This window comes from Polistes fuscatus, unplaced genomic scaffold, assembly GCF_010416935.1.
Source record: "Polistes fuscatus isolate 324 unplaced genomic scaffold, CU_Pfus_HIC Scaffold10, whole genome shotgun sequence".
Taxonomy (NCBI): Eukaryota; Metazoa; Arthropoda; class Insecta; order Hymenoptera; family Vespidae; genus Polistes; species Polistes fuscatus.
The window spans coordinates 1767220-1792960 of NW_025112998.1; the positions used below are offsets into that span (position 1 = coordinate 1767220).

A 25741-nucleotide genomic window follows, 5' to 3' on the forward strand; every position below is an offset into this window, starting at 1 on the left:
AAAAAATAATGTTTTGCTAATATAAAATTGATGTGTGAAATGAAAATTTATAAATAATATACATATATCTCTCTACTCCATTTGTTAACATTACTCCTGTAACTGCTGCTTTATTTAAATATTCGTGATATTTTATACCGCATAATTAAACACATCTTTATTCCAATAAAAATTGCATGTATATTTTCTGAATACTTCAAACATGCAGTGTACGATAAGAAAAAAGACTAATTATATTATAATACTCTTAAATTAGATTTAACAAATGAAACATAAATAATGAAAATTAAAAATATTTATTTTTCATTTTTTTAAATTGTATACAATTTTAAAATAAGGTTATGGAGCAATATCGCTATAACATATAATCGATTATCGCATATTCTTTGTAATCGATTAATCGTTTGATATACATATATGTAAAATAATGGTAAATCAATTTTGCCTTCAACATTTAACATTGAATAATTATTATTCTATAAATTATCGTATTTCTATTTATATCATAGTATATTTTAGAAATACTATTAAAAAATATATATATATATATATTCGTAAAAATATTAATCAATTTATCTAACACCGACAAGCACATATATTATACTTGTTATTTGTTTTAACATTAATTTATCAATATTTCGATTGACGAAATAAATAATTATTTTTAATTGCTGTAGATTCACACACACACACACACACACACACATAATAATAGTTATTACACAAACGTGTTATATCGTAATATTGAATTAATTAAATTATTCAATGATACACACAAATTAGACGTGGGTTTGATTCTTGATTTGATAATCGTACGGAGATATCGATGCTTGATCAAGAAATATCATCATCTTTTATGTGAGCGTTAAAATCTCTTTTAATACATCAATTACGAAATATAATTATAGATATTTTTAATATTTATGATAGTTACCGAGATGAATAAAAAGTATCTAATTAATATGGAAGATCAATCCTTTCGATGTAAAAAAATTAACACTTTTATTATAATATTATATACCCTAGTAGATTAATGTCTACTAAAGATTTGTATTTTTTGCGTTTCTCCGCGAGCATTCACTATATTACCAAAAGACGATATCGAATGCTTATAAATAATAAAAATTAATTTACATCGAAAGTATTGATTATAGGATCCATATTAATTAGACATTTTTCACTCATTTAAGTAAAAAATTATAAGCTTTTAAAATATTGGATTCTTTGTTTTATAACCCTGTTTAAGAAAGTAATATTTTACACACACGTATATAAATGATTTTTATATTATTTATGTTACCCTTGTATTTTAAAACGCCTTAATCTATGCAACCTGAATATCGGTGATCTGACAGGTGCCACCACCTTGCGGAATGATTTGTTCGTTTCGAACGTATGCCTTCAGTGACGTATTTCGAAATGTTATTTCTTTTTAATAAATATTTATCGTTATAAGAAAAAAAGCATAAGATTCATTAAAAATAATAAGAAGAAGAAAAGTAAAATAAAGAATACCTTAATGTCTTTTTTATTCCATAAGAAATTCAATAATATAATAGTGTTATATTGAATCAAGCAGTTAAATCTCATTGCTGAGAAAGTCCTTCTATTATTTTTTATTTTTATTTTAACTTTTAAAAAAATAACACGAAATGACGAATATCTTTAACATAATAATAATTAACGATAGATATATTTGTCTGATGTTCTTTTCGAAATTGTTAAAGATAGAATCTATGAATAATAAATGAATAATTAAGTAAACGGGGGAGGAGGCAACATATTTTCTAGGAACGTCCATGTCAGTTTTACGCTCCCAGAATGCCGATGGTATCTATCTAACGAAAGAAGGCAAAGGGACGTGAGGGGTTCTTTTTACGTTGGTTTTCAGTGAGCTCACGCACGTCGAAGGTGTTCGTCGACGTTCGTTGCGATCTAGATGCCAAAAATGGCGTTTCTCGATCGTTTTACTACAATCAACGAGATCAACATCGATTCCGATTAAACAATCATATCGATTATCAATCTTTTTTTAAGACAACAAAAATAAAAGTAACTCAAGCAAGAAGATCGTTTAAACGGTGCCGGGTTTTTTAATTTGGTCGCAACGATTTTGTTAACGATCAATGAAAATATCTACAGCGTTGTCGTGTGTCTCATTTTCGAATAACGACTTTTAATATTCGACAATATTTAATCGAAGGATCAACTTAACGTAAATATATGATATAATATTGCAATGATTTTGTGCGTATATGTGGGTGTCAGTAGTAACGTATTATTGTATAGAACAAATAATTTTGTTTCTCTTTTTTTTGAATGATTTTTCTTAAAGCAATCCTTTCGTCATATTTATTGTTTCATATAAATGCATAATGCATACTGAATATTTATTAAAATGAAATTTTAATTGATCGTATGTTTTGTGTAGTTGTTTTGTGTTTAATGTGAATATATCGTGTCATTAACGTGCATTACATTTTCATAACAATTAATAAGATATCTGTTTAAACTCTATTCGTGGCAAATTTTACCTTATTATTTAATTACTACTATAATTAATAATACGTTGCATTAGATTAAATTCGTTACTTTTCTTCTTGACTATTTAACAAACAAAGAATAATTTAAGACACTTTGAAAATTTATAATAAAGAATAACAATACAGATTTATAAATACTCGAGTGACTAACGTATTTCTCGTGTACTTGGTTACATTAATCATTACAGTTGTATTCTGTCATTCGTCATCTATTGTTTTACGTAGTACTTCGTAAAAGAGTTTTGTAGTATATATGCGTATATTTGATATATATATATATATATATATATATATATATATATGTAAGTGAATAATATAAATCACTTTAATTATGCAAAATTTGACAATAGTTAAAAAACAAAATCAAAAAAATTATAAAACAAATCTATGCGAACCGTAGGAGTCGTAAATTTCATTAGACATCGTGAGTGAAAGTCGAGTATATATAAGACGGTATTATTCGTCGTCTGTGTTGTATGCAGCAATAGTGCATGCAGATTCTCACGCTCGGTCCATCCTTCTATCTATATTTTTGATCAAAAATTCCATCAGCATCAACGTCATCTTCTAATTCTTCTCTCGAAGAAGCATGAACCGGTAAAAGTCAAGAAAAAAAAAAGAGAAAAATAAAAAAAGGTTACGTCTTGTTCGTTTTTATTTAATTTTTTTTTCTTTTTTTTTATCATAACGTTAAACACTCGTATATGTGGATACAATTTTTACGTGGTGACGTAAGCGTGCCCGCCGGACAAACGAGGTTTCAAGCTTACATTGATGATGTCACATTTTGTCATCTCTAAACGAAGCAAATAGTTATATTAACGTTGCAATTAAAAATGTCATGTCTCATTTATTACCAACTACCTTACGACTCTCTCTCTCTCTCTTTCTCTTTCATTCGTTCGTTTATTCTACTGGAATGATTTTAAATGTCGTTGGAACGCTTGCCTTTCATCGTGACTTCCTGCGTTCTCTTGCGTAGCATGTTTTTAAAAATAATTATCAAGACTAGATCGTTCTCTGCGATTTCAAATCGTTATAATATTAAAATCTATGATAAAAATCAATCGAAATCGTTACCATATACATTTACTTATTTAATTTAGAATTTACACATATATATAGATTGTGTAATCCTAATATTATATATATTTATTTATATTTATATATAAATCATAGTTTATTTTTCTAATTACCACAGCACACACAATAATAGAAATATTATACTATATACTCGTTAAAAAGACAAATGAAATAATTGAAGATTTAAATATAGAATTAGACATGCTTTGACATAAATAGTGAGAAAGATAATAAATAACGAGACAACTTTTCGATTGTCTCCTTGAAGGAATAAGAATGCAGTCGACCGAGCAGTTACGACCAGAACAACTGGTGGGCCTGGTAGCTCGATCAGCGGAGGGAACAGCAGCGAAGGGCATGCCAATTAAAGGTCACGAGGACTTGTGGGTTGAGATTCAAGCGAATACATTTAGAAATTGGGTGAACGAGCACCTGAAGCATGCTGCCGATGTAAGTGGCGGTCCTGTTTTGGATCTCGCTGAAGATTTTAGAGATGGTACACGTCTTTGTGCTCTCGTTGAGGTTCTTACTAAAAGACGTTTACCACGATGGAATCCAAGGCCAGCGAATCAGCATCATCATCTTGAAAATGTCTCGACTGCTTTACAGGCCATCGAGGCGGATGGTGTTAAACTCGTCAATATCGGTAACGTTATTTTCTTTTCTTTTTCATTACTTTTAAAGAAATAATTGCAAAAATATTCAAAGAAAGTATAGAGAAATACTGTAATTAACTAACCAGTAAAAGTTTATAATAAACTTAACAAGAAAACAATTAAAGAGAAAATATCCTTTCGTACTTGACTGCAACATAGGGAAAGCTAAAATATCATCCTAAAATGGTAGTATTAGCGTGATAAATGAAATAATTTATCAAATATCGAATAAGGCAAATTGTAAGGAAAACGAAGAACACAAAAAAAGAAATGAAATTTCTCTTGTCCAAAATTGGTATGAATTTGAATAAATTTTCTTGTTGTATAAGTTTTCGGTAAGGAAACTTTCTATACTTACTAGCTTACTAGCTGACACAAACAATATATCATTGTTTGAATTTATCGATCGAGAGATAAGGCTCGTGCCTAGAAACATGTTAGAAAGCAACGTGCTCTTGCTTTTTAACTAATTAGTCGTCGTCGTTGTTTCACGTAACGCTCAAGAGAAGGAGGTATTGACCTCGGCCGTGAGCTCGACTTCTTCCTCTGTTGTTCTGTTCTTACAATTATACACATGTTTTTCTCTCTTTCTCTTTTAATGAATTTTCTCTGTGATACATGCCTCTCTCTGTCTCTGTCTCTGTCTCTCTCCTTTTGAATTCTAAACAATTGTAGAATAGATTACGGATGAACAACTACTAACATAATGCTGAACGAAAGGAAGAGCATTTAGTATACACACGATTGATTACTTGTATTAATTCACATCAACTAATTCAATGATACTTGCAAAACTTAATACATAAAAAGAAAAGAAAAGAAAAACAATATTCTTATATCTTAATCATGAAATGAATCATTTGTTCATGATAAATACATAACAGCATGCGATGTTACGGGGGATTATTGTTAGAACAATCGGTCTTTTATGAGCTGTCTGTGTTATTTAAAAGTACTTTATAAATAGTTGTCACGATACTTGGAATACAATCGATGTGTTACCATTTTGATATCTAAATACTTTGGTACCATTGGATAACAAACATTTTTCACTTATTAGATACAACTTTTCTTTCATTATTTCCTCTCGGGAAAAAGAAAATAAGAATTATGTTAGAAGTTTGAAACGATCGAAAGAATGATTTGATATGGTGGTATTTATGGGACCCCGTCCTCATTTTCCATGAGTGCAGGTCTCTTGTATCGTTACGTCACGCGTTGCAAATCGACGCTCGAGGTCGTTGCCTTTCTTGTGTTGTACCGGCGCCCACGAGGTCGCTGAAAGCCATCATTATTGTATGTATACTACGTGTACGGTTACCGATCAATTTAATTCTTCTAAATAGATGTAACAATGATAAACTGATAAATTCGATAGAACATTTTAGAATCCGTTAAATTAATTAAATAGAATAATGTAGAAATTCTTTCCCCCCATTCTATTCTTAATTTTTTCTTTCATTTCACGTTCATTAAATGGATCATGATTTTATAAAATACTATACGTAATTACTTTTATATTATCCTCTCGATAACGGTTATGGTCTTCTATTATTAAAGACAAATTAGTAATTAGAGATATAATTATTACTCGACAATTTGTAGCCCTGTTAAACCGCGTGATACGACACTAATACAAAAATATAAAACACAGTAACGTTAAATTTTTTTATAGCGACATTAAATTAATGGAAGCAATAAACATTCTAGTTATTAGTATTTTAGAATCGCAATAGAACGATTGTGTACGTGTATGTGTGTTAATTCGTTTCCACGAATTCTTTCGATTATTAAATGATTTTATATGTAACAATTAATTTTATTTGGATATATATCAAATTATTAATAATATCATTTTCGGATATATGTTGTGTGTGTGTGTAACGACTATAGATATAATAATAATAATAATAATTTCCTTTCAGGAAATGTCGACATCGTCAATGGAAATTTGAAACTTATTCTCGGCCTGATATGGTCGCTTATTGTGAGATACCAAATAGGCAAGTCCAAGTTCCCTCCAAAGAAGCTGATGCTTGCATGGCTCAAGGTCAGTATACGTAATTGCATGGAAGACCTTGATGCAGAACGAGTATAATCTACAACAAAAATATAATGCCTTGATCTCGAACTCGACGATATATCATTTTATGATGAGACAATATCATTTTATATTTATATCTGTATTTTTTGTAATTAACATATGTTATTAACTTTTAGGCTGTTCTGCCAGAATGCAGAGTAAACAATTTTACAACCGACTGGAATTCTGGTATATATTTAAGCGCACTTTTAGATTATTGCAAGCCTGGATTGTTCCCACATTGGCGTCAACTTGATCAGGATAACAAGTACGATTATTTAAATGATGAATCTTCCATTGTATTCCACACTTGTTAAACGTCCTTTAAACGTTCATTCTATTATGTTTTTTATAATACAGTGTCTACAATTGCCAAAAAGCGATGGAAATATCGAAACGAGAATTTGATATTCCTATGGTGTTGGAACCAGAATACCTTGCATCTCCATATTTAGACGAACTCTCGGGAATGACCTACTTGTCGTACTTCATGAAGGAAGGATCACCAGGTTTCCATGCTACTTTGCGATGGGTTAATTCACGATTACCTCAAGCACCAATACGAAACTTTAGGGTAAATTATAAACGATAAATTAATCAGATAAAAATATTTCTGTTTATTTATAATTTTTTTGTTTTTTTTGTTTTCCAGACCGATTGGAACGATGGCAGAGCATTGTGCGGTATTGTTAGAAATTTAGGTGGACCTGCTCCACCCTATGAAAAACTTCATACCGATCCTTCAGCTTGGGAACACAATTTGCAAATGGGTATTTCCATAATATCGTTAATCTTATCGGTATAACGAGTCGTGTAACGCTCCTTTGTATTTTTGTTGAAGGTATCGATGGTGGTAAAAAACTAGGCGTGGAACCCATTTTAAAAGCAAAAGATATGGCAGATCAGAACGTCGAACATTTGGGCGTTATGGCGTATGCGGCGTATTTTCAATGGGTGAAACCTCGCCCTCAAGCAAGCGAACAAATTGTTGTTCATGTAGATAGTACATCCGCTAGAATACAACAGGCAGTAAGTCGAGTTATTATTTGTCAATTGTACTTTCTGAAAGTTATTTTAATCTTTGAGAATTTCAATAGTTTTATAGACCATGGTTTAAATGATACGTTCCATTGGACACAATGGGAACTCTTTCTATATTGTTTAAAGTGTCGAATTATTGAACCACGTTGTTCATAGGCACACTTCAAACTAGAGATGCTTACCAAAGAAGTTAATACACGAGAAGTTAGAGGTGAAGTCATAAGTCCCAGTGGACGAGTCGAATGTAGATTAACTTGGAATGGCGTACATGGAAAAGGAACTTTTGTACCTACTGAAGTTGGAATGCATAAGGTATATATATATTAAAAAATTCGAATTATTGACAATATATTAGAAACAAAATTATTTTTATAGTTAATAGTATACAACGACGGAGAATTACTCAATGGATGTCCCTATTACTTCCGAGTTTTACCTGCCTTGACCAAAATTAAATCACCTGGTATGGATCCTTGTGCAATTGGATCTATCGTCGAGGTTCTAGTCAATAGTTATGGTGAGATGATCAAAAATTCAATGTTTTCTCTATATATATATAATGACGAATAAATATGAAAATATTTATTCTAGGAACTAGTCACGATGGGATCGATGTTACTGCGTGGTCACCGACAGAAAGACCATTGGCATGTCCCGTCAAAAAAAATGATGGCGTACATACAGCAACTTTTCAACCAGATGAAACAGGTGAATGGAGTATAGCGATAACACATAATGGAAATCATATACAAGGTGGTCCATTTACCTGTTTCGTTTTTGATCCTAATGGGATTAAGGTACATTGATTCTATCTTATTACGTAAATACATTTTATTTAATATCATATGCAAATGAATTAATCTAATATTTGTTTTGAATTATCTTTTACAGTTACTCGATACAGATGGTGCTATGCCAGGTCAACCATTTTCCTTTATCGTTGATGCAAGAGGAACAGGAGGTCTTGGCGATGTAATCATAGATATAGTACACGATAAGCAATCCATTTCCTATAGAATGGAAGATATTGGACATATGCAATACCATGTCTCTTTCGTTCCCTCTGATGCTGGAAAATACAGAGTCTATGTCTACTTCAATGGATCAGATGTCAGAGGTTCTCCATTTTCAATAAGGGTTGGTACCCAGAAGGGTTCGAGAAGATCGAAAGAATCAACATCGAGTTTGGAACGATCGAAAGTATCTTCCCTTGAAAGACGTATGAATGGATTAAATATTTCAACTACGCCAACCCGTGGCAGTCCTGTTCAAAAGATTTATTCCACTTCCACGTATAAATCAGCTAGCCCAACTCAAAATGTTACCGATTATTCACCAGTTCAGCAGCATTCATCTACATATAAAAGTTCCAATAATTATACAAGCGAAACATCAACGTTTCATAAAACAAGTTCTCTGAATCATTCGCGTTCTCCGAATCTTAATCAAAGTCCTGTATCTAGAAGCGTTCATAGTCCCTCGATGATCAAAGAAACGAAGGAAACGTATTCGTCAACGACATACAATCATTCGAAATCACCTGGAACTCAAACTCCGAGTTTAATAAAGGAATCTAAAGACATTTATGCATCGAGCACTTTAACCAGATCTCGTTCACCAAATCCAAGCCCAGCATCTCCAGGATCACAAAATTCACCGACTATCAAGGAATCAAGAGACATTTATCAAACTGGTTCATTGAATAGATCTCGATCGCCCAATCGTAGTCCTATGTTCCGTAGTGCCACGCAAAGTCCTGTCAATAGAAGTTTTAGTCCAAGAATAAGTGATAAAGAAACCAGTTATAACGGAAGAAGTTTTACGGATAATAGTGTCGTTGATACTAGCAGTAACGTAAGAGTATCGTCTATGGTGGGTGGTACTTCTCGTCGAGATTCTTGGGACGCCATAGCCAAAACGAAATCTTTGCTATCTTATGGTAGCCTAGAATCTCTTGCAAATCTTGCTAATAGCTCTCCTATTTCTGACCATAAAACAAGTACTCAAGATCTTACTAGTAATGATTATAAAAATAGCCATCAAGTTTACAGTACGAAAAATACAACACAAAATATAACGAATACAGAAAAATTCACCACGGAAATTCAAAGTAATCGTACGCAAACTCATGGTATTCTTAAAAATAAAACTAATAATTATTATAAAAGCGTCGATACTACTGATTCTACCACGCATGATCGATATCTCAATAATGGTACTTACGTATCAACGCAAATGAAAAATTCATCCCTTGTTACTGGGAGTGCTCTTGAAATGTTGCCTGTTCATAGGCCTACGACTTTCACCATTGATCCGAGTATAGATCCCAATAAAGTTTCTGTTAACGTTACTGGTAAATATAATTCTTTATAAGATCCATATTAAATCGATTTCACAAATCACGTAATATTTTTATTAACCCTGTAGGTCCAAGTGGTAAACCCATATCCATTCAGAAATCAATTCTTCGTGGCCTAACGTATACGATAACTGCTGAAGAAGTCGGTGAACACATTATACAAATCTTGCTAAATGGACAACACATTAAAGGATCGCCATTTAGGTTGGTACATTGGTTCATAAATGTTGGGTAGAAACATTTTTTTATACAACATAACATTTATATTCATTTTAGGTCACAAGCTTATAATGCGAGAGCTATACAAGTTGGTCATATACCGAATGGGGTAGTCAACGAACCAGTTGAATTCGAAAGTATGTATTATTATCTATAATTTTGCTTAGCTATGCAAAAATTTACCAATCCTCAAAACGACAAAAATTACCAACCCATAGAACTATTCTTACATTGTACAATAATAGAAAAATTACACAAGTTCCTGTTCTTTTTTATTCTTTTTAATAAAACCTAACTCAATTTGAAATCAATGAAATGTTGGTAACTTTCTGCATAACTTGTCTTAATTATACCTATATACTATGGTATTAAATGTAAAATATTGTTACAGTTGATGGTTCGAGAGCTGGATCTGGAAATTTAGAAATTTTGGTAAACGGTGGGCATGTTACGAGTTTCGTTAGAGCGTTAGGTAGTCAACGTTTCTTGGCATCATTCGTACCTCACGAAGCTGTTACACATTTGGTTGAAATGACATTCAATGGGGAAGTCGTACCCGGTAAGTTTATATTCTACATATCATTTTAATATGTTGGTCTGACAAAAGATATGAAGAAAATAATGAAGCATTGTCGCAATCATCATCGTATTCGTTAATGACATTATTCATTAAAAAAAGGAACGCAACTGAAAGCTGAACGAATTACTTTGCATTTAAATATGCAGTTTACATGCATATGCATATATCTCGTGCACGCATGCATACTTAATTGTACGCGATTCAAATGGAATGCATGGCACTCGGTAGTACCGTCACAGGTTGAAAAGTAGGAAAACCAGCGTTGTCTGATCAAACGCAATAAAAATTTGATAATTCAAATTCTTTAATAAATTCTTCAACATTAACTTTAACTTCATAACTAAAAGTTATCATTTTAACGATTGCATTTTCTCCTTCTGCCATATAAGATAATAATAATTCATTTATACAAGAATCTCTCTGTAATAAGAAAAAAAAGTATTCGTATAGCGTGTTTATGTAAACTCTAGATACTTAAAAAAATATTTAAAAATTTTATTAAGAAGGCCTGTACTCTTAGCAAGAACTCGACAGTCTGTAAACATTAAAAATTGCCATTTCTATTATAGCCAGAAACTTTCACTCTGGCTTTATACCGTTGCCTTCATTCTTCAAGCACTATCATAATACTTCTTGTGATATATACATCACTATAATATAATGTAATACAACGACAACCGAAATTAATCTCTATATTCGTCGGCGAAGAAGAAAAAAAGAAATTCAATTAGTAACAATTTATTATTCATTTTAAAGTGTATCATTATTTACTAATGCAACGTAGAGAACGAGAAAAAGATGTTCTTTCCTCTCTGGTTTATTACAGAGTTGGCTTCCATTCGCATACATACTACACATATTTACTTCCGTGAACATTGGTTAGATTCTTTCTCATTCGTAAGTAATGTACCCTCTCTAAGTCAACAGGTCATCGATCAGGTCATTGACTTACGATTTCACGCATTCACGTGTTGTGCCACTGACCCAAATATACGATACACGTTCATCGGTTTCTTTACCATCATCATCTTTTTTATTTCCTTTTTTATCTTGTTCTCTTTTTTCTTTTTTTATTTATTTATTTATTTTTCTTTTGTACACAACGTTTCCTTTTTGTATAAAGACAATGTCTTCAACGATTGGTTTTCTGGGCGTTATTATGATCCTACATCTCCCACGCCATTTAAGATTACTGCATTATGTACCTTGATCGCATAACAGCCGTACAAATACGTGACTACTCACGAAAGGTTGCTCGAGTTAATTTCTTCTGTAAAATCGAGTACATTCGAAATAATTCCTTTTTGAGAACTATCATACCTATAAAAGGAAACACTCATATTTATATCTTAGCAATGAACGGAAATGTCGCGTTTTAACGGTAAAACCGGTGACCATGAATAGGAACGCTAAAGTATATGCGTTACGCCACTAGATAGATTGTGAAGAATATTATATACATACAGATACCATATAAAGAAATGCATTCTTCACAGTGGTTACCGCGTGTACGTCATTCGTTACGCTACGCAGATATCTTCTATGTTATAAAAGTTTAAGTTTTAATGTTTAACTTTAGATATATATGAGAAAATCGATTAACTCTGTCATAAAAATTGTTGTTACTTATTGGTGTTAAGCATAATTATTAAAGAAATTTATTTTTAAATTAATTATTGATCAAGTAATTCTATATTAACATTTTGAAAAATATTAAAAATAAAGTTTACTGCTTCAGTTTGTGAATGATGATCAATTGTAATAATTTATTAAAGTCTTGAGAAACGTTTGAAAACAATCCAAATCTATAAAAGCGTAGGTGTATTAAACTATGAAAGTATTACCAGTATATATAGACGTATTTGATTGCATACGAAGGGATTCAACTTCTACCTACGTATATCTACATGACTTCGATATATTAACACGTCATAACATTTATAACTCGCCTTGGAAAAATCAGCTTGATGTTTAATTACAGAATTAGATACTAAATAGTCTTTCTTTCTTTCTTTCTTTTTTATTGGTATTAAAATAGAAATGTGAAAATGAAGAATTACCTTGTTTAAGTCTTTCAGATATACGAGATACATGTCAATAAAAAGTTTTCATTTAGATTCTTATAATGATTACAAACAGAGCGTTACTTAATCGTAAAAATTTTCTTTTATTTTAATGGTATTAATGATATAGATCATTATTCTTCATATAATCAAACTCATATATTTCTCTTTTTTTATTTATTTTCTATTCTCTTATTATTTACTGTTCTTTCGTTAAAGCGAACATTAACAAAACCGCTATCATTTATTGAGGATGAAATATCTATGTCTACTTTTTTTTCTTCGTGACACCCTATAGAATAATTCTTACAGCCTTGTGATACGTGGAATGCGCTTATTACCATACTAAAGAGCTTATCACCTATCTTTCTCTCGTATTCTACTTCGATGTAATACCTTTTCGTTTACTTTGACTTAAATTTTGACTTAACATAGGTCATATTTTTTTTTTACGACTATTTTAATAATTATTTAAAAATAAACGATTCGTCTTATTTCTTTCTTCAATTCAATGATAATTATTTCTCATTTTGTAGATATTTGTTAAAGTTATAATATTTAGCACTGTTTAGTGCTATAATTCTTGTAATTAGCAGATTAAAGTTAAACACTCGGTACATAGATGTCGCGATTAGTTTCTTTATTTAGATTTTATTGTTGAAATTATTATTATTATGATTCCTTAACGAAATGAAATATAACAAAATATCTTACGTAAACGTGAAGTTCAATTGAAGATCAATTGATTCTCGTTAAAACGAAATGGCTTTTAATAAACGTGTTGTTGCATTAGAGAAATAAGAATTGTAAATATCCTGTTGACAAATACCGTGCATAAGCATGTCATCGAAATAATTGAAATTCCTAGGAAAGAGATGATCAATCAAATATCGATCGAGATTTTTGAAACAACGTATCGTGCTTTTTGTACAATCCATCATCTCTAAGAATTCATTGTAGTTTATCGTACATTGATTCTTCTATATAACTGGAATTGAAATATAATTACAGTAATAGAAATTAGACAGGTCTAGTCTTCTGTTAAAAGAAAATAAGTCGGTAAAGAATTCATTGCGTAAATTTAAAATTCCCGCTATCAAATCAACCATTTATATACCTGATCATTCGTAAGCACCTATTGACATCGATTGAATTTGATTGTAAGAATTTCTCGTACGATTTCTCGTAGTATAATTATCAGGTCGCGAAAAAGCAACATCTCCCTGCTGACTCGACGATTTGCATTCTCATACAAAACAACGGTTTCCTTTCCATTCTTAGCCGATCTCGTCACGTGAAATCGATCACCAATGTCCGTCTCGTAGTACTGTATTTTTTTCTTTCTTTCTTTCTTTCTTTCTTTCTTTCTTTCTTTCTTTCTCTCGAAAGCTCCGCATCACGAACGAGGGTTTCTATTTGCGGGTGACCTTAAAGTATCGAAATACGCATATCAAATATCTTTTGCATATACTTGTATGTATGTCTATTTGTTTGTATATGTACTTTATGTAAATGTATAAACGAATGTGAGAGAAAATGAAATGAGAATTCATTACCGTACTGAGAATTCGGTTGTATCTTTAATTTTCATTCCTTACACTTGTTTCTTTATTTATATGAAATTACTAGTTTTATTATATGTTTGTAAAATAAATATATATATGATTTTTAAAACGTTATGAAAAACAACGACTTTCATTGAACAGATATAAGATATATTATTCAAGGCATACTTCCTTTCTATTTAAATGATATTTTCGCTCTTATGTTAATGAATAGAAATGTTATTAGGATAATTAAATAACTACTCATAATAATTGTTTTAAAAAAGATTCCGCCATTTTGCTAATCGTATTAAGCAATAATTTTACAATCGATTCTCGAGAAATCGAATTAAGTAATCGATTCAACGAATTCCCGCGTAATTAATGATCAACAAAAATACAATTTTTCAAACTATAACGAATGTTTTTTAAAATAAATATATTTAAAATAAAAAGAATAATTATCGAAATTATGCTAGGATACTAAAATATTTTCAATACTCTCTGTATATAAATTTAATTTAAAAGTTCATTTGACTCTAATTAATGGCGCGTTTTTTCAAAATAGATAAACGAAAAGAGAAAGAAGTAACTTAAGGAATAGATTGAAAAGGTGGATTAATTCGCATTATTCCTAAAATGCATCATCCTACATTTAGCACGTAACTGTAGTTGTCTCACACCCGTTGCAAATACACGTATAAGTAAAAAGTAAATGTTCGTTGATGTTAAAAGTATGCAGTAGAAGAAAAAGTAGTATTAGTGTAGTAACAGCAGTGGTGGGAAGAGGAGGCGGGAGTTTGGAACGCGTAAGAACGTAGAACGTCAAGGAAACCATAATGCGTACGCCCCTGGTTTTGGGCCCGAGTGCCGGGTATACTAAGAAGCAGGGGAACAGCAATACAGCAGCTCAACAGAGTCGAGAGAGTAGCAGGAACGTTGATTCTCGTCCCGTCTCGTATCCTCGTCTTTTGATTCGGTTGAGTCCGTCGTGAATCGCGCGATTCGCTGACGTTTCTTTATTCTCTCTCTCCCTCCCTCTCTCTCTTTCTCTTTCTTTTCATACACACACCTGCGTGTCTTACGTTCCACCGTAGTAACGTCGTCGTCCTCGTCCTCGTCCTCATCATCGTCGTCGTCGTCGTGTGTACGGCTTTTCTCGATCGTTCCACGTTCATCGTCCTACGAAATTTTTCGCGATGAGAGGCGAGCTTGCTTGTTCGCTTGCTTTTCAATCGTTCGCCGTTTGGCCGTAACGTCGAGCATCGTTGAACTATTATAATTAAAATAAATTAAAAAAAAGAGAAAAGAAAATTAATAAGTTCAACCAACTCTATATGAAAGAAACGAACGCCGCATCAGGGTACACGTCAATGTGTGTTGTTAGTGTGTGTGTGTGTTGTTTGTAAGGTGTTAAATCAGTGCCTTCCCCGTCTTTAATGAAAAGTTTTACGTCGTTCATTATTTTAAGATTAATCCTCTGTTTTGCGCAATTCTCGATTCGGATTGCTAGATAAATTATTTCTTTTTTCCTCTCTTTCTTTCTCTCTCTCTCTCTGCTTTCTTCTTTAATCTCTTCTTCTTTAGGGCTTTTTCTTTTTAGTGCTTTTCAGGATTCCTATCATCAAGCTACAGGTGGTCATAAGGTAATTCCAACGATGAGTTTCAAAATGAGTTTAGTGCTTATACATACTACGTCCGTTAGGTCGCATTCTTTTCTTACCTTCTCTCTTCTTTCTTCTTATAATCGCATCAAACGAACTCGTTTCTCCCACTTCCGTTCAATACCGTCTTTGGTGATGTTACATCCTCTTTTTTTTTTAAATCTTTATCGAAAAAAAAATAAACTTACATTTGACAGGAAGGTTAGAAAATCTCCTTATTGGTGTTACGTTGCACTTCCGGGAAATTGGAATTTGACACGAAAAAGGGGGATTGCGCGGGCAGGACGTTGAGCTTATACCGTTTCAAATATTATTATTGTATTTAACAGAAATAATGAACAAAATAATAATCAATATTTGTGAATATTGAATCACCATTAGAATATCTCTTAAATTATATTAACTATTTTTTTATTATTAATTTTATAAATCAAAAAGTTTTATATAATTTATAGTGTTATCTAGTTTTATATTAACATTATTTAGTAATATATAGACAATATTGAAATCTTAACTTAACAAATTTATTTATAATATAATTTATATTTTATTTATATAATAATTCATGTCAACTATAATACGGTGATACAATCTTAGGATCATCTTGGCGAGTAACAATCATGCCAGCACCAAAGATGTCAGTTATTGGTGATTCTGTCAGATTGGTACCTGCTGGTAGTCCCGCATCATTTGAATTATCTGCACTTGGCTTCAGTAATAACGAAATAGATGTACAAATTTTAAGTAAGTAAAATATTTTCTAATTTATGCGTCTCTATTATTATTCTTTTGTAATACGTATATTATAAAAAATATTGTAGCACCTTCAAAGCGACATATACCTGCACGAATAGAAGAAGAATCTGGTCGCTCTGGAGAATTTCGTGTTGAATTTACACCAACAGAAGTCGGAAGTCATCTTGTAGAAATAAGCATCGCGGGACAAAAGCTACCGGCAGGTCCTCTTGTCGCCAAGGTTTATAATAGCAGTTTGATACAAGTCACTGATGTACCTAGCGCTGTTGTTGGCCATGCCTGTCAATTTAGAGGTATGAAAGAAAGAATAGTTTTTATTTATTTGTATGAATGTATCTAGTAAGTCTCATTTCTAATTTATCTTTTTATAGTGGATGCGAGTGCAGCTGGTGAAGGTCAATTAGAAATATCTATAAATGAAGGAGAAGTACCAAATCATGTTCAAGTTGTAGGCGGAGGACGTTGCCTCGTATCTTTCACTCCTGAAATTGCTAAACCACATTACATTGATATCAAATTTAATGGAGAAGCTGTGCGTGGATGTCCATTTATTTGTAATGTGTCTGACACGAGCAGAGTCACATTAAATTTAAATCATTTAGAATTGATACCTGTAGATCAACCAGCTAATTTCCACATGGATGTTGATGGAAGTGGAAGTGCTGAACTTGCGGTTTCCGTAAGGGGTTAGTTATATAATATATTTCTATATATTGTGGGTGAATAAAAGTTACTAATAAAATTAACATATTCTTTTTGATACTTAAAATTAAGTTGCACAATTACTACAAATATAGTTAATTATTTGTTATATATTAAATTCTTACATTTCTACTCACATAATAGAAATATATAAAATATTTTAATATGCTTTCAATTTTTTTCTATATACAATGTTTTATTCTGTGTATTATAGGACCAAATATAGAATTGCCAGTTAAAGTTACTGGTGACATAAATAATGGCTTCACAGCTGAATTTATACCAAGAGATGTAGGTGTACACTCAATTAGTGTTGAATATAATGGTCATCCAGTTAATGGTACACCATTTTTAGCCAAAGCATTTAATGCAGACAAAGTATTAATTGGCCCTGTTGCGAGAGGTAATGTTGGACAACCTACACATTTTACTGGTAAGTAAAATGACTAAAATTAATATCGATATTGCATTTATCTCTGGGAAATAATAGAATATTTGTTTATTATTATTTTGTATAGTTGATGCAAGTCAAGCTGGTGAAGGAAATTTAGAAATTACAATATCTGCTCGTAGTCAAAATATTCCCACCCAAGTTACACCTCAAGGCAATGCTCGTTTCTCAGTCAGTTTTGTGCCTTTTGAGGCATGTGAACATATTATTAATATAGCCTTCAACAAACGAACTGTACCAGGCTGTCCTATAATAACGAGGGTGGGTGGCGATAGCCATGTAACTGTAAGTGGGCAGGCATTAAACAGTGCTGGTTTAGGAAGGCAAAGCTATCTTACCGTCAGTAACGTTGCCGGTAGCTTGGAAGATTTAGAAGTTAATGTTGAAGGTAAAATATTTATATATATATAAAATTATTAGTATTAAACAATCCTTCTTACTCCTATCTCTTCTTACTAATGGTTTAACTTTATGTCAGCATGTACATTTCTAGTATAGAAAGTGTTCATCACTGTTATGCAAAAATCAACGATTTTACACAAAGATCTTGTATTATTATGGTATATGTTATGCACCTTGTGATTGATCTTTAAATACAAATGCGTAATATTACAAATAAGCAATGTAAAGTTTACAAGGCTTTGATCACTGACCGTCAAGTATATATAAAAAACACCACCTATTTTTAACCAGCTGTAATTATTTTTATTGGATATTATATGCCCTATTTATATTTAATTCGTTTATAATAAGATTTTCTAAGAGTATAGTTATATTGTACAGAAAATGATCTGTCTTAGTATGCTCTCTTAATTTTTGGCTTGAGAGCAATTCTCTGTTTGTTACAGGTCGGCCAGCTTTCAGACTACGACATTACTAGACCTCTAAAAATATACTAATTTCACTCTAACTTTAATACTTGGACTTTCATGAAATATATGGTGGTGGGTTCCTAACTACAATCTCCTGAAGATCTTTGCGTAAGAGTAGTACAATTGCCACCTCCTTTTTATATTCCTTATGCATTATTAGTTACCATTGTAGAATTCTATAAAATCAGTAGTTGTGAACTTATCCTTGTGAATAGCTATGCACATAATAACTAACATATTCAGATCACATGCTCACAATTATTAGATCTATGAACATGTATTTAATATGTTCAAGCCATTAATTTTTGTGGTGCTATACATTTATACGGATAATTATTAAAAATTAAATTGTGACCATATAGCCATTGATTCTGATCTGTTTACATAGTGCTATAATAAATGTGCCAATATATGATTTAATTTTATTATTATAAATGGAAGAACTTTGCTTTTTGAAGGGAGGAATTTAATAGATACAAAAATTATTATCATTTAGTAGATTGTTAATATCTCATTAGTCTATAACATTTAAATTGTCTTTGATAACGAGCATGTAAAACTTAATGATAGTTTATTTTAAAAAAAGAAGAACAAGAAAAAACAAAAAAATTAGCAAAAATAAGAGAAGCTATACATAGCATATATTCTTACTATCTATTCTTACTCATAATAGGTCATATAACTAACATTAATTATAATCATTTAAATATATTATGCTTTATAATGGGCTTATCATAACTTATAACTTTAACAAGTAAGAGTAATAGATAAATTCAAATATTACATTTCATCTCTGGTGTTCTTGCGATCCACCTTAGTAGTTGCCTAACTAAATTGCATTAAAAAACTAACCGCCGGACTTGATAGGGCCCAATGGACAGGCCGTACCAGCTCAAGTCACTGACAACAAAGATACAACATGCACCGTGGCATTTACACCAAGAGTAGTAGGCGAACACAGAATAGCAGTAAATTATAGAAACATTCCAGTGGCTGGCAGTCCCTTCAGTTGCAAAGTATATGATGTTACTGCTATCAAAGTGAAGGATGCTAAACGAGGTGTTATTGGTACACCTGTTACATTCTTAGGTATATGGATTATGCATTTATTATTTAATTGTTTCCTGTAATTTTAAATAACTATTTAATTGAAATCGTTGACTTCAGTGGAAACCAGTCAAGCAGGACCAGGGAATCTAGAAGTTACTGTAAATGGAGGACGTGTGCCAACTTCTGCTCAAGCACAAGGTCCTCATACATATGCAATATCGTTTACTCCTAGAGAACCAATCGTGCATACAGTTGACTTAAGATTCAATGGTGAAGATGTACCTGGAAGTCCATTTAGCTGTCAAGTGAGTTTTGTATATAATTAAATGATAATTGATTTATTATATATAGTAGTAGTAAAATTAAATATTATTGCAATCCATTTCAAATATTAGGTCATTGATACTGCCAAAGTACTGATAACGGATGGGCTAGAAAAAGTATCTGTAAATCGTGTTGCATCATTTACAATAGAAGCAGATTCATCTTTGGGAACACCTGTAGTAGAAGTATTGTCACCCACGAGAGAGAGCTTATTAGTTCACATTAAACAGAGTGGTCATGGATCATATACTGCTGGATTTACACCTAAAGATGTTGGTATGTTATTTATGTAGAAAGAGATATAATGCACTTTATAACAACTGTACTATATTACAAACTTAATAATGAAATAAAATTGAATACAGGTGATCATAGTGTTGAAGTAAAATTGGGTGGATCCCATGTTGAAGGTAGTCCTTTTCTTGTAAAAGCTTATAATGCTGACAAGGTAAAAGTAACCGACATAAATAGTGGTGTTGTGGGCAAACCTGTCTTTTTCAGTAGTAAGTTATCCAACATATATTTTTAACCAATGATTATAAATAATATAATGAAGTAAATAATTATAATATTTAATATTGTTACAGTTAATGCCAGTCAAGCAGGTGCTGGAAATCTTGAAATCATAGTCGCAGTCAATGGTAAAAATGTACCAAATTATGTACAAAGTGAAGGTAATGCAAAATTTAGAGTTAACTTTAAACCACAAGAAGCTGCAGTACATAGTCTTAGTGTTCGCTTTAATGGAGAACCTGTACCAGGTAAGAAGTCTTTTTTCTTATTTTTTATGATATAATATATATCCCAAAATTGAAGTCATACGTTGATATATCATTTGTAGGTTCACCATTTAGTTGTAAAGTAGTTGGTGCAGGTCAAGCAGTAATAACAGGTAATAATCTGAAAATGGGTGCTGTTAAGAGATTGATTTCTTTTACTGTTGATCCACAAGCACCTTCAACAAATTGTGACGTTATCGTCACACCACCATCAAATGTAGCTCTTCCAATTACAATAGAGCCTATTGATGGAAAATATAATGTAAGTTTTGTACCTACAGAAGTTGGGAGACATAATATTAGTATATTAGTAGACGGAGAACCAATTAAAGGATCACCATTTGCTTGCAATATTTATGATGTTACTAAGGTAAATTTTAAATGATATAATATATTATGAATATGCAATATTTAAAATATAATCTTTTATTATAAATACGAACAGGTCCATGTATCTGGTCTTACAGAAGCCTTATTAGGCCAAGCCACAACTTTTACTGTAGATGCAGCAGAAGCTGGAGAGGGAACATTAGAATTGGTAGTAAGCACTGAAAATAATACAGTTAAGGCTGAAGTAGTTGCTTGTGCGCGTGGTCTTTATGATGTAACATTTGTCCCTCAAACCACAAGTACCCATTATGTTAACATTAGTTTTAATGATGATAATGTCCCAGGTTTGTAAACGTTAAATATTTAAATGATTTTTATACTTTCATTGCATTTCTTAAATTAAGTATAAAATTATATAATATTATCTAATGTTTCTCTCCAGGTAGTCCATTTAAATGTCCTGTAACTACAAATATGTTAGATGGACCTTCTATGATACGAGTTGGAAATACAGCTTATATGGATTTAGATATGTTAGGTTTACAAGGACCAATATCTGCAGAAGTAACAGGTAAACCGCAATTTAAGCTAGATAAAATATCTCTCTATTATAATTCTATAATTATTATATTTTATATATTGTACAACAGGTCCAGATGGAATAATTATACCAAGTACATTGACCAAATTATCTTCTACTTTATATCGAGTAGAAATTCGAACTCGTCAAGTTGGTACTTACAGTGTAATGTTTAGTGATGGTTACAAAGTTATTAGTACTCAAACTCTTCAAGCTTTTGATCCAAGTAAAGTATCTGTTAAAGAAGTTGCTGATGTAGTTTGTCATCGTCCTGGAACAATTCTAGGTATTATTATCATCATATACATATGTCAGAGGAGAGAGAACAGATTTATAATATTGGATTTTTTTTTAGTTGTTGCATCAAAAGAAGCTGGTCCTGGGAAATTAACTGTAAATGTTCGTGCTGGTGGAGCTGATGTTGATAGTTTAATTCGAGAAGGAGATAATGGTGTTTATGAAATTGTTTTTCATCCAACACGTGCAGCTCCTCACAAAGTGCACATCAAATATAACGATGTTCATATTTCAGGTATATATATATATATGGTACAGTTAATATATGATACATTAATTATATATTATATTTTAATTCTGTAGGAAGTCCATTAGATGTAACAGTACGTAGTCCTACAGGTGGACGAGAAGTAACTGCAACTGGTTTAGGTTTGTATCAGTCATGCGTTAGTAAAGTAACTTCGTTTACTATCGAGACATTAGGACGTCCTGGGAAAGAATTTGATGTTGTGATCAGTGGTCCACAAGGTAATGCAGTACCTGTGAGATGTTATCAGCATAGGGATGGAAATTTATTAGCTGAATTTACTACTAATTCTGTAGGTAAGTATAATAATTAGTTAATATATATACTGTAATAATATATATTTTATTGTATTTTTTCAAGGTACATATAAAATTGATGTCTTACATGGTGCAAAACCAGTTTTGGGTTCACCTTTCTTCTGTCAGGCATTCGATGCTTCAAAAGTAAAACTTCAAGAATTAGGACCAATGACGGTAACTGTTCATGATCACATTGCACTTAAATGTAGGTTGAGTTACCTATTATTTTATAATATTCTCATACATTATTCTTCCGTTTTTAAATAATATCGTAAAATATATAATTATAGTAATGAAAACGGAAGCTGGAATAGCAGACTTAGATGTAACCGCAACAAGTCCTTTAGGGCAAGAACTTCCTTTGCAAGTCACTCCTCTTAACGATGGAGCGGAAATGATAGAATTTTCACCTAGTGTTCCTGGAACTTATATGATTAATATCACATATGGTAAGAAATTGAAATGTACTAATTCAATTTTTAAATAATTGAATGTAATATTGATTAGCGTTTTTAAACAGGCGGGTGTTCTATTCCTGGTAGTCCAGTAGCTTGTACAGTTGATGCTGCTGGACAAGCTCGTGCTAAAGGTGAAGGCTTATTAAGTGGTCATGTAGGTAAATCAGCTTACTTTATTGTTACTGGAACGAGAAGTCCTCCAGCAGTACAGGTATATATAAAAAATTAATACATGTGATTTATAATTATTTTAAATATATATATAAATTAATAATATTAATATATGTGTTGTGTCACACAAATAATAGGTGGATGGTCCAGATAGTGTTTCTAAAGCAACTGTAGAGGCAGGTGTTAATCCAGGAACTTGGAATGTATCTTATATTCCTACTGAAGTAGGTGTGTTTGACATTAGGGTTGTTTCTGCTGGTCAGCAATTACCTGGATCCCCTTGGCATCCAAAGATTATAGACACTCGTAATCTTCGTGTTATTGGTAAATTATTTTATAAAATCATTATGTAATAAAATTTTACAATGAACATAATCATTTTATAAATTTGTGCATATAGGTGGCTGGACTGCTGTTTGTGACGATATTGGTCGTTTAAAATTACACTCATCTAATAAAATTAGTTTTGATACTGCAGAAGCAGGACCTGGCGAATTAACTGGAAATATTGGAGATCATCCATTAACATTTGAAATGACTTCTAGTAACAGATTGAAGCTAGTACTACCTCATTTATCTAGCGGAGAGCATCGTTTAGAAATATTTTTTAATGGTGTACCTTTTCCTGGAGCTCCAAAACTTGCATATGTTCAGGATCTTGAGGTGTTCAAATAAAGGATGTTATAAGATTAAAGAGAAATGTGAATAAATATATCAATATTATCTTTTTTATAGCCACCAGTACAAGATACTAGTAGAGTATTATTACGAGGTCGGGGATTAACTTCAGCAAAATGTGGTGAAGAAGTTAGTTTTATAATAGATGGTTCTCAAGCTGGTAGTGGGACTCCAAAAGTACAACTTTTCTCTCCTACTAGTGAACTTAATGTAATGCTGCAACATTTAGGTAAGATAAATGTACAAAATCATAAATGCAGCTGTATTATATTGTACATTATATATTTTAAAAAATATACAGGCGACAGTGTATACCGTGCAAGTTATATACCACAAACACCAGATCCACTTCTAATGACTGTCTCATGGAATGGCAGACAATTAAAAGGATGTCCTTTGCAAATTAATGTTACGAGTGCAGCAGATGCATCAAGAGTTATCTGTTCGGGAGATGGTTTAAGACATGGCGTAGTTGGACAAGAAATAAGAAGTTTTATTGATACAAGAAGAGCAGGACCTGGTAAAAAAAAATCCTTATAACATTTCTAATCTACTGTCATATAATATATTTAATGATTAAACTTATATTTTCAGGTGAATTAACAGCTCATTGTGTTGGTCAACATAAAGTTGCTTATTGTGAACTTTATGATCACGGTGATGCAACATTCACACTAAACGTAAAACCTCAAGAAGCAGGCAGACATGCTTTAACAATTAAATATGCAGGAGAACACGTACCAGGTTCACCTTTCACGTTACGTGTTTCTGGAGCTCCTGATGCATCAAAAGTATATTATTTATAATTATTTATGTGTTATACGTATTTTATAATGAATTTAATTTATACTATCAGAGAGACAAATATATTTTTTTATTTTTTAGGTTCGAGTATATGGACCAGGTATCGAACATGGTGTATTAGCAACGTTTCAATCTCGGTTTATCTGTGATACTCGAGGAGCTGGCGCTGGTCAATTAACGGTAAGAGTAAGAGGACCTAAAGGTGCATTTAGGGTTGAAATGCAAAGAGAAACTCAAAAGGACAGGATAATTCTTTGTCGTTATGATCCAACGGAGCCTGGTGATTATAGAGTAGAGGTACGCTGGGCTGGTGTACTTGTACCTGGTTCACCATTCCCAGTTAAAATTGTTGATACACAAGATGAATTATTAATGCTCACACAGGTAAGTTATATTACTTGTACCATGAATAATGCAACTATGTTATATGAGAAGAATGATCCAATTGCAATAACTTTTCTCAGGGTGGGGATAATTATTCAACAGGCCATCATACTATCACGTCATGGCGTGGGTCGCAAGCTATATTGTAAAAAACTGTCATATAATATTGTTATTACTTCATATGAACTAATAATATATTTCATAATATATATCATTGTAATTTATGAAATCGTTTCTAATAAATTTTACTTTCTTGTATATTTGATAATAATATACTATACTATTATATTATACTTATGCAATTCAATTAAAGTAAATACATATATTGTTTTTAATTTTCAAAAGACATTTCATGAAAACTTTAATTAATTAATGTTATATATTATTGCAGTGTTGTATTATATTGTAATATCTCGCTATGTCATTACTATTATTTACTGTTGTATCACAATATTCAAAGTTCCGCAATTGACTAAGTTGTCTGCTGTTAAAATAAATCAGTGTTCATGAACACATTTATATTACTTACGTCACTGATAATAATGAAATAGAGACTAACTGTTTATTCGATAAATTAGTAAATACTGTTGCTAAGTAACTTCTTTCATCATTAATGAATGGTAACATACCGTGTTCCAGTTATATTCACACATATTAAATAAATTTTGTGTATGTACTCGAAAAAGTAAAATACCTTTTTTTTTTAATTATCAAGCATATTGAA

General features: G+C 31.6%; 1 protein-coding gene and 1 long non-coding RNA gene across 8 annotated transcripts; one reads left to right on the top strand and one right to left on the bottom strand.

Annotated features, from left to right (window-relative positions):
• Nucleotides 1–1895: 1895 nt before the first annotated feature.
• LOC122523775 (filamin-A) lies at nt 1896–25226 on the top strand. 5 transcript variants are annotated; one of them, XM_043645660.1, is made up of 40 exons: nt 1896–2215; nt 3895–4272; nt 6208–6332; nt 6503–6633; nt 6726–6939; nt 7018–7135; nt 7207–7394; nt 7563–7718; nt 7782–7923; nt 7998–8203; nt 8298–9759; nt 9834–9969; nt 10042–10121; nt 10376–10543; nt 16433–16579; nt 16657–16884; nt 16963–17277; nt 17508–17726; nt 17812–18132; nt 19484–19705; nt 19784–19971; nt 20062–20266; nt 20356–20493; nt 20578–20751; nt 20832–21139; nt 21215–21443; nt 21542–21670; nt 21750–21965; nt 22035–22211; nt 22280–22519; nt 22584–22727; nt 22813–22971; nt 23043–23191; nt 23289–23475; nt 23552–23814; nt 23887–24058; nt 24131–24349; nt 24424–24620; nt 24715–25017; nt 25098–25226. In XM_043645660.1, exons 2-40 carry the CDS (start codon nt 3903–3905, stop codon nt 25164–25166), a joined length of 8814 nt encoding a protein of 2937 aa, XP_043501595.1. In that variant the 5' UTR covers nt 1896–2215; nt 3895–3902; the 3' UTR covers nt 25167–25226. The 5 variants fall into 5 exon arrangements, 4 of the variants coding, with proteins under 4 accessions (XP_043501595.1, XP_043501607.1, XP_043501604.1 ...); XM_043645669.1 differs by lacking the exons at nt 1896–2215; nt 3895–4272; nt 6208–6332; ... (9 more) ...; nt 10042–10121; nt 10376–10543 and adding exons at nt 14936–15617; nt 15775–15817; XM_043645666.1 differs by lacking the exons at nt 1896–2215; nt 3895–4272; nt 6208–6332; ... (9 more) ...; nt 10042–10121; nt 10376–10543 and adding an exon at nt 14936–15817.
• On the bottom strand, nt 11287–16169 carry LOC122523805. 3 transcript variants are annotated; one of them, XR_006305391.1, is made up of 4 exons: nt 14184–14268; nt 13745–14054; nt 13342–13615; nt 11287–11884 (listed from the first exon to the last, which is right to left on the bottom strand). It is a non-coding gene; the product is annotated as an uncharacterized LOC122523805 (long non-coding RNA). The 3 variants fall into 3 exon arrangements; XR_006305386.1 differs by lacking the exons at nt 11287–11884; nt 14184–14268 and adding an exon at nt 15895–16169 and having other exon boundaries at nt 12303–13615; XR_006305382.1 differs by lacking the exon at nt 11287–11884 and having other exon boundaries at nt 12303–13615.
• Nucleotides 25227–25741: the final 515 nt, after the last annotated feature.

Coding starts and splice junctions, on each gene's coding strand:
- LOC122523775 (XM_043645660.1), top strand. CDS start 3,903: ATGCAGTCGACCGAGCAGTTACGACCAGAACAACTGGTGGGCCTGGTA. Junction 10,122..10,375: donor CGAACCAGTTGAATTCGAAA/GTATGTATTATT, acceptor ATATTGTTACAG/TTGATGGTTCGAGAGCTGGA. Junction 19,972..20,061: donor GAAGTCCATTTAGCTGTCAA/GTGAGTTTTGTA, acceptor TTCAAATATTAG/GTCATTGATACTGCCAAAGT.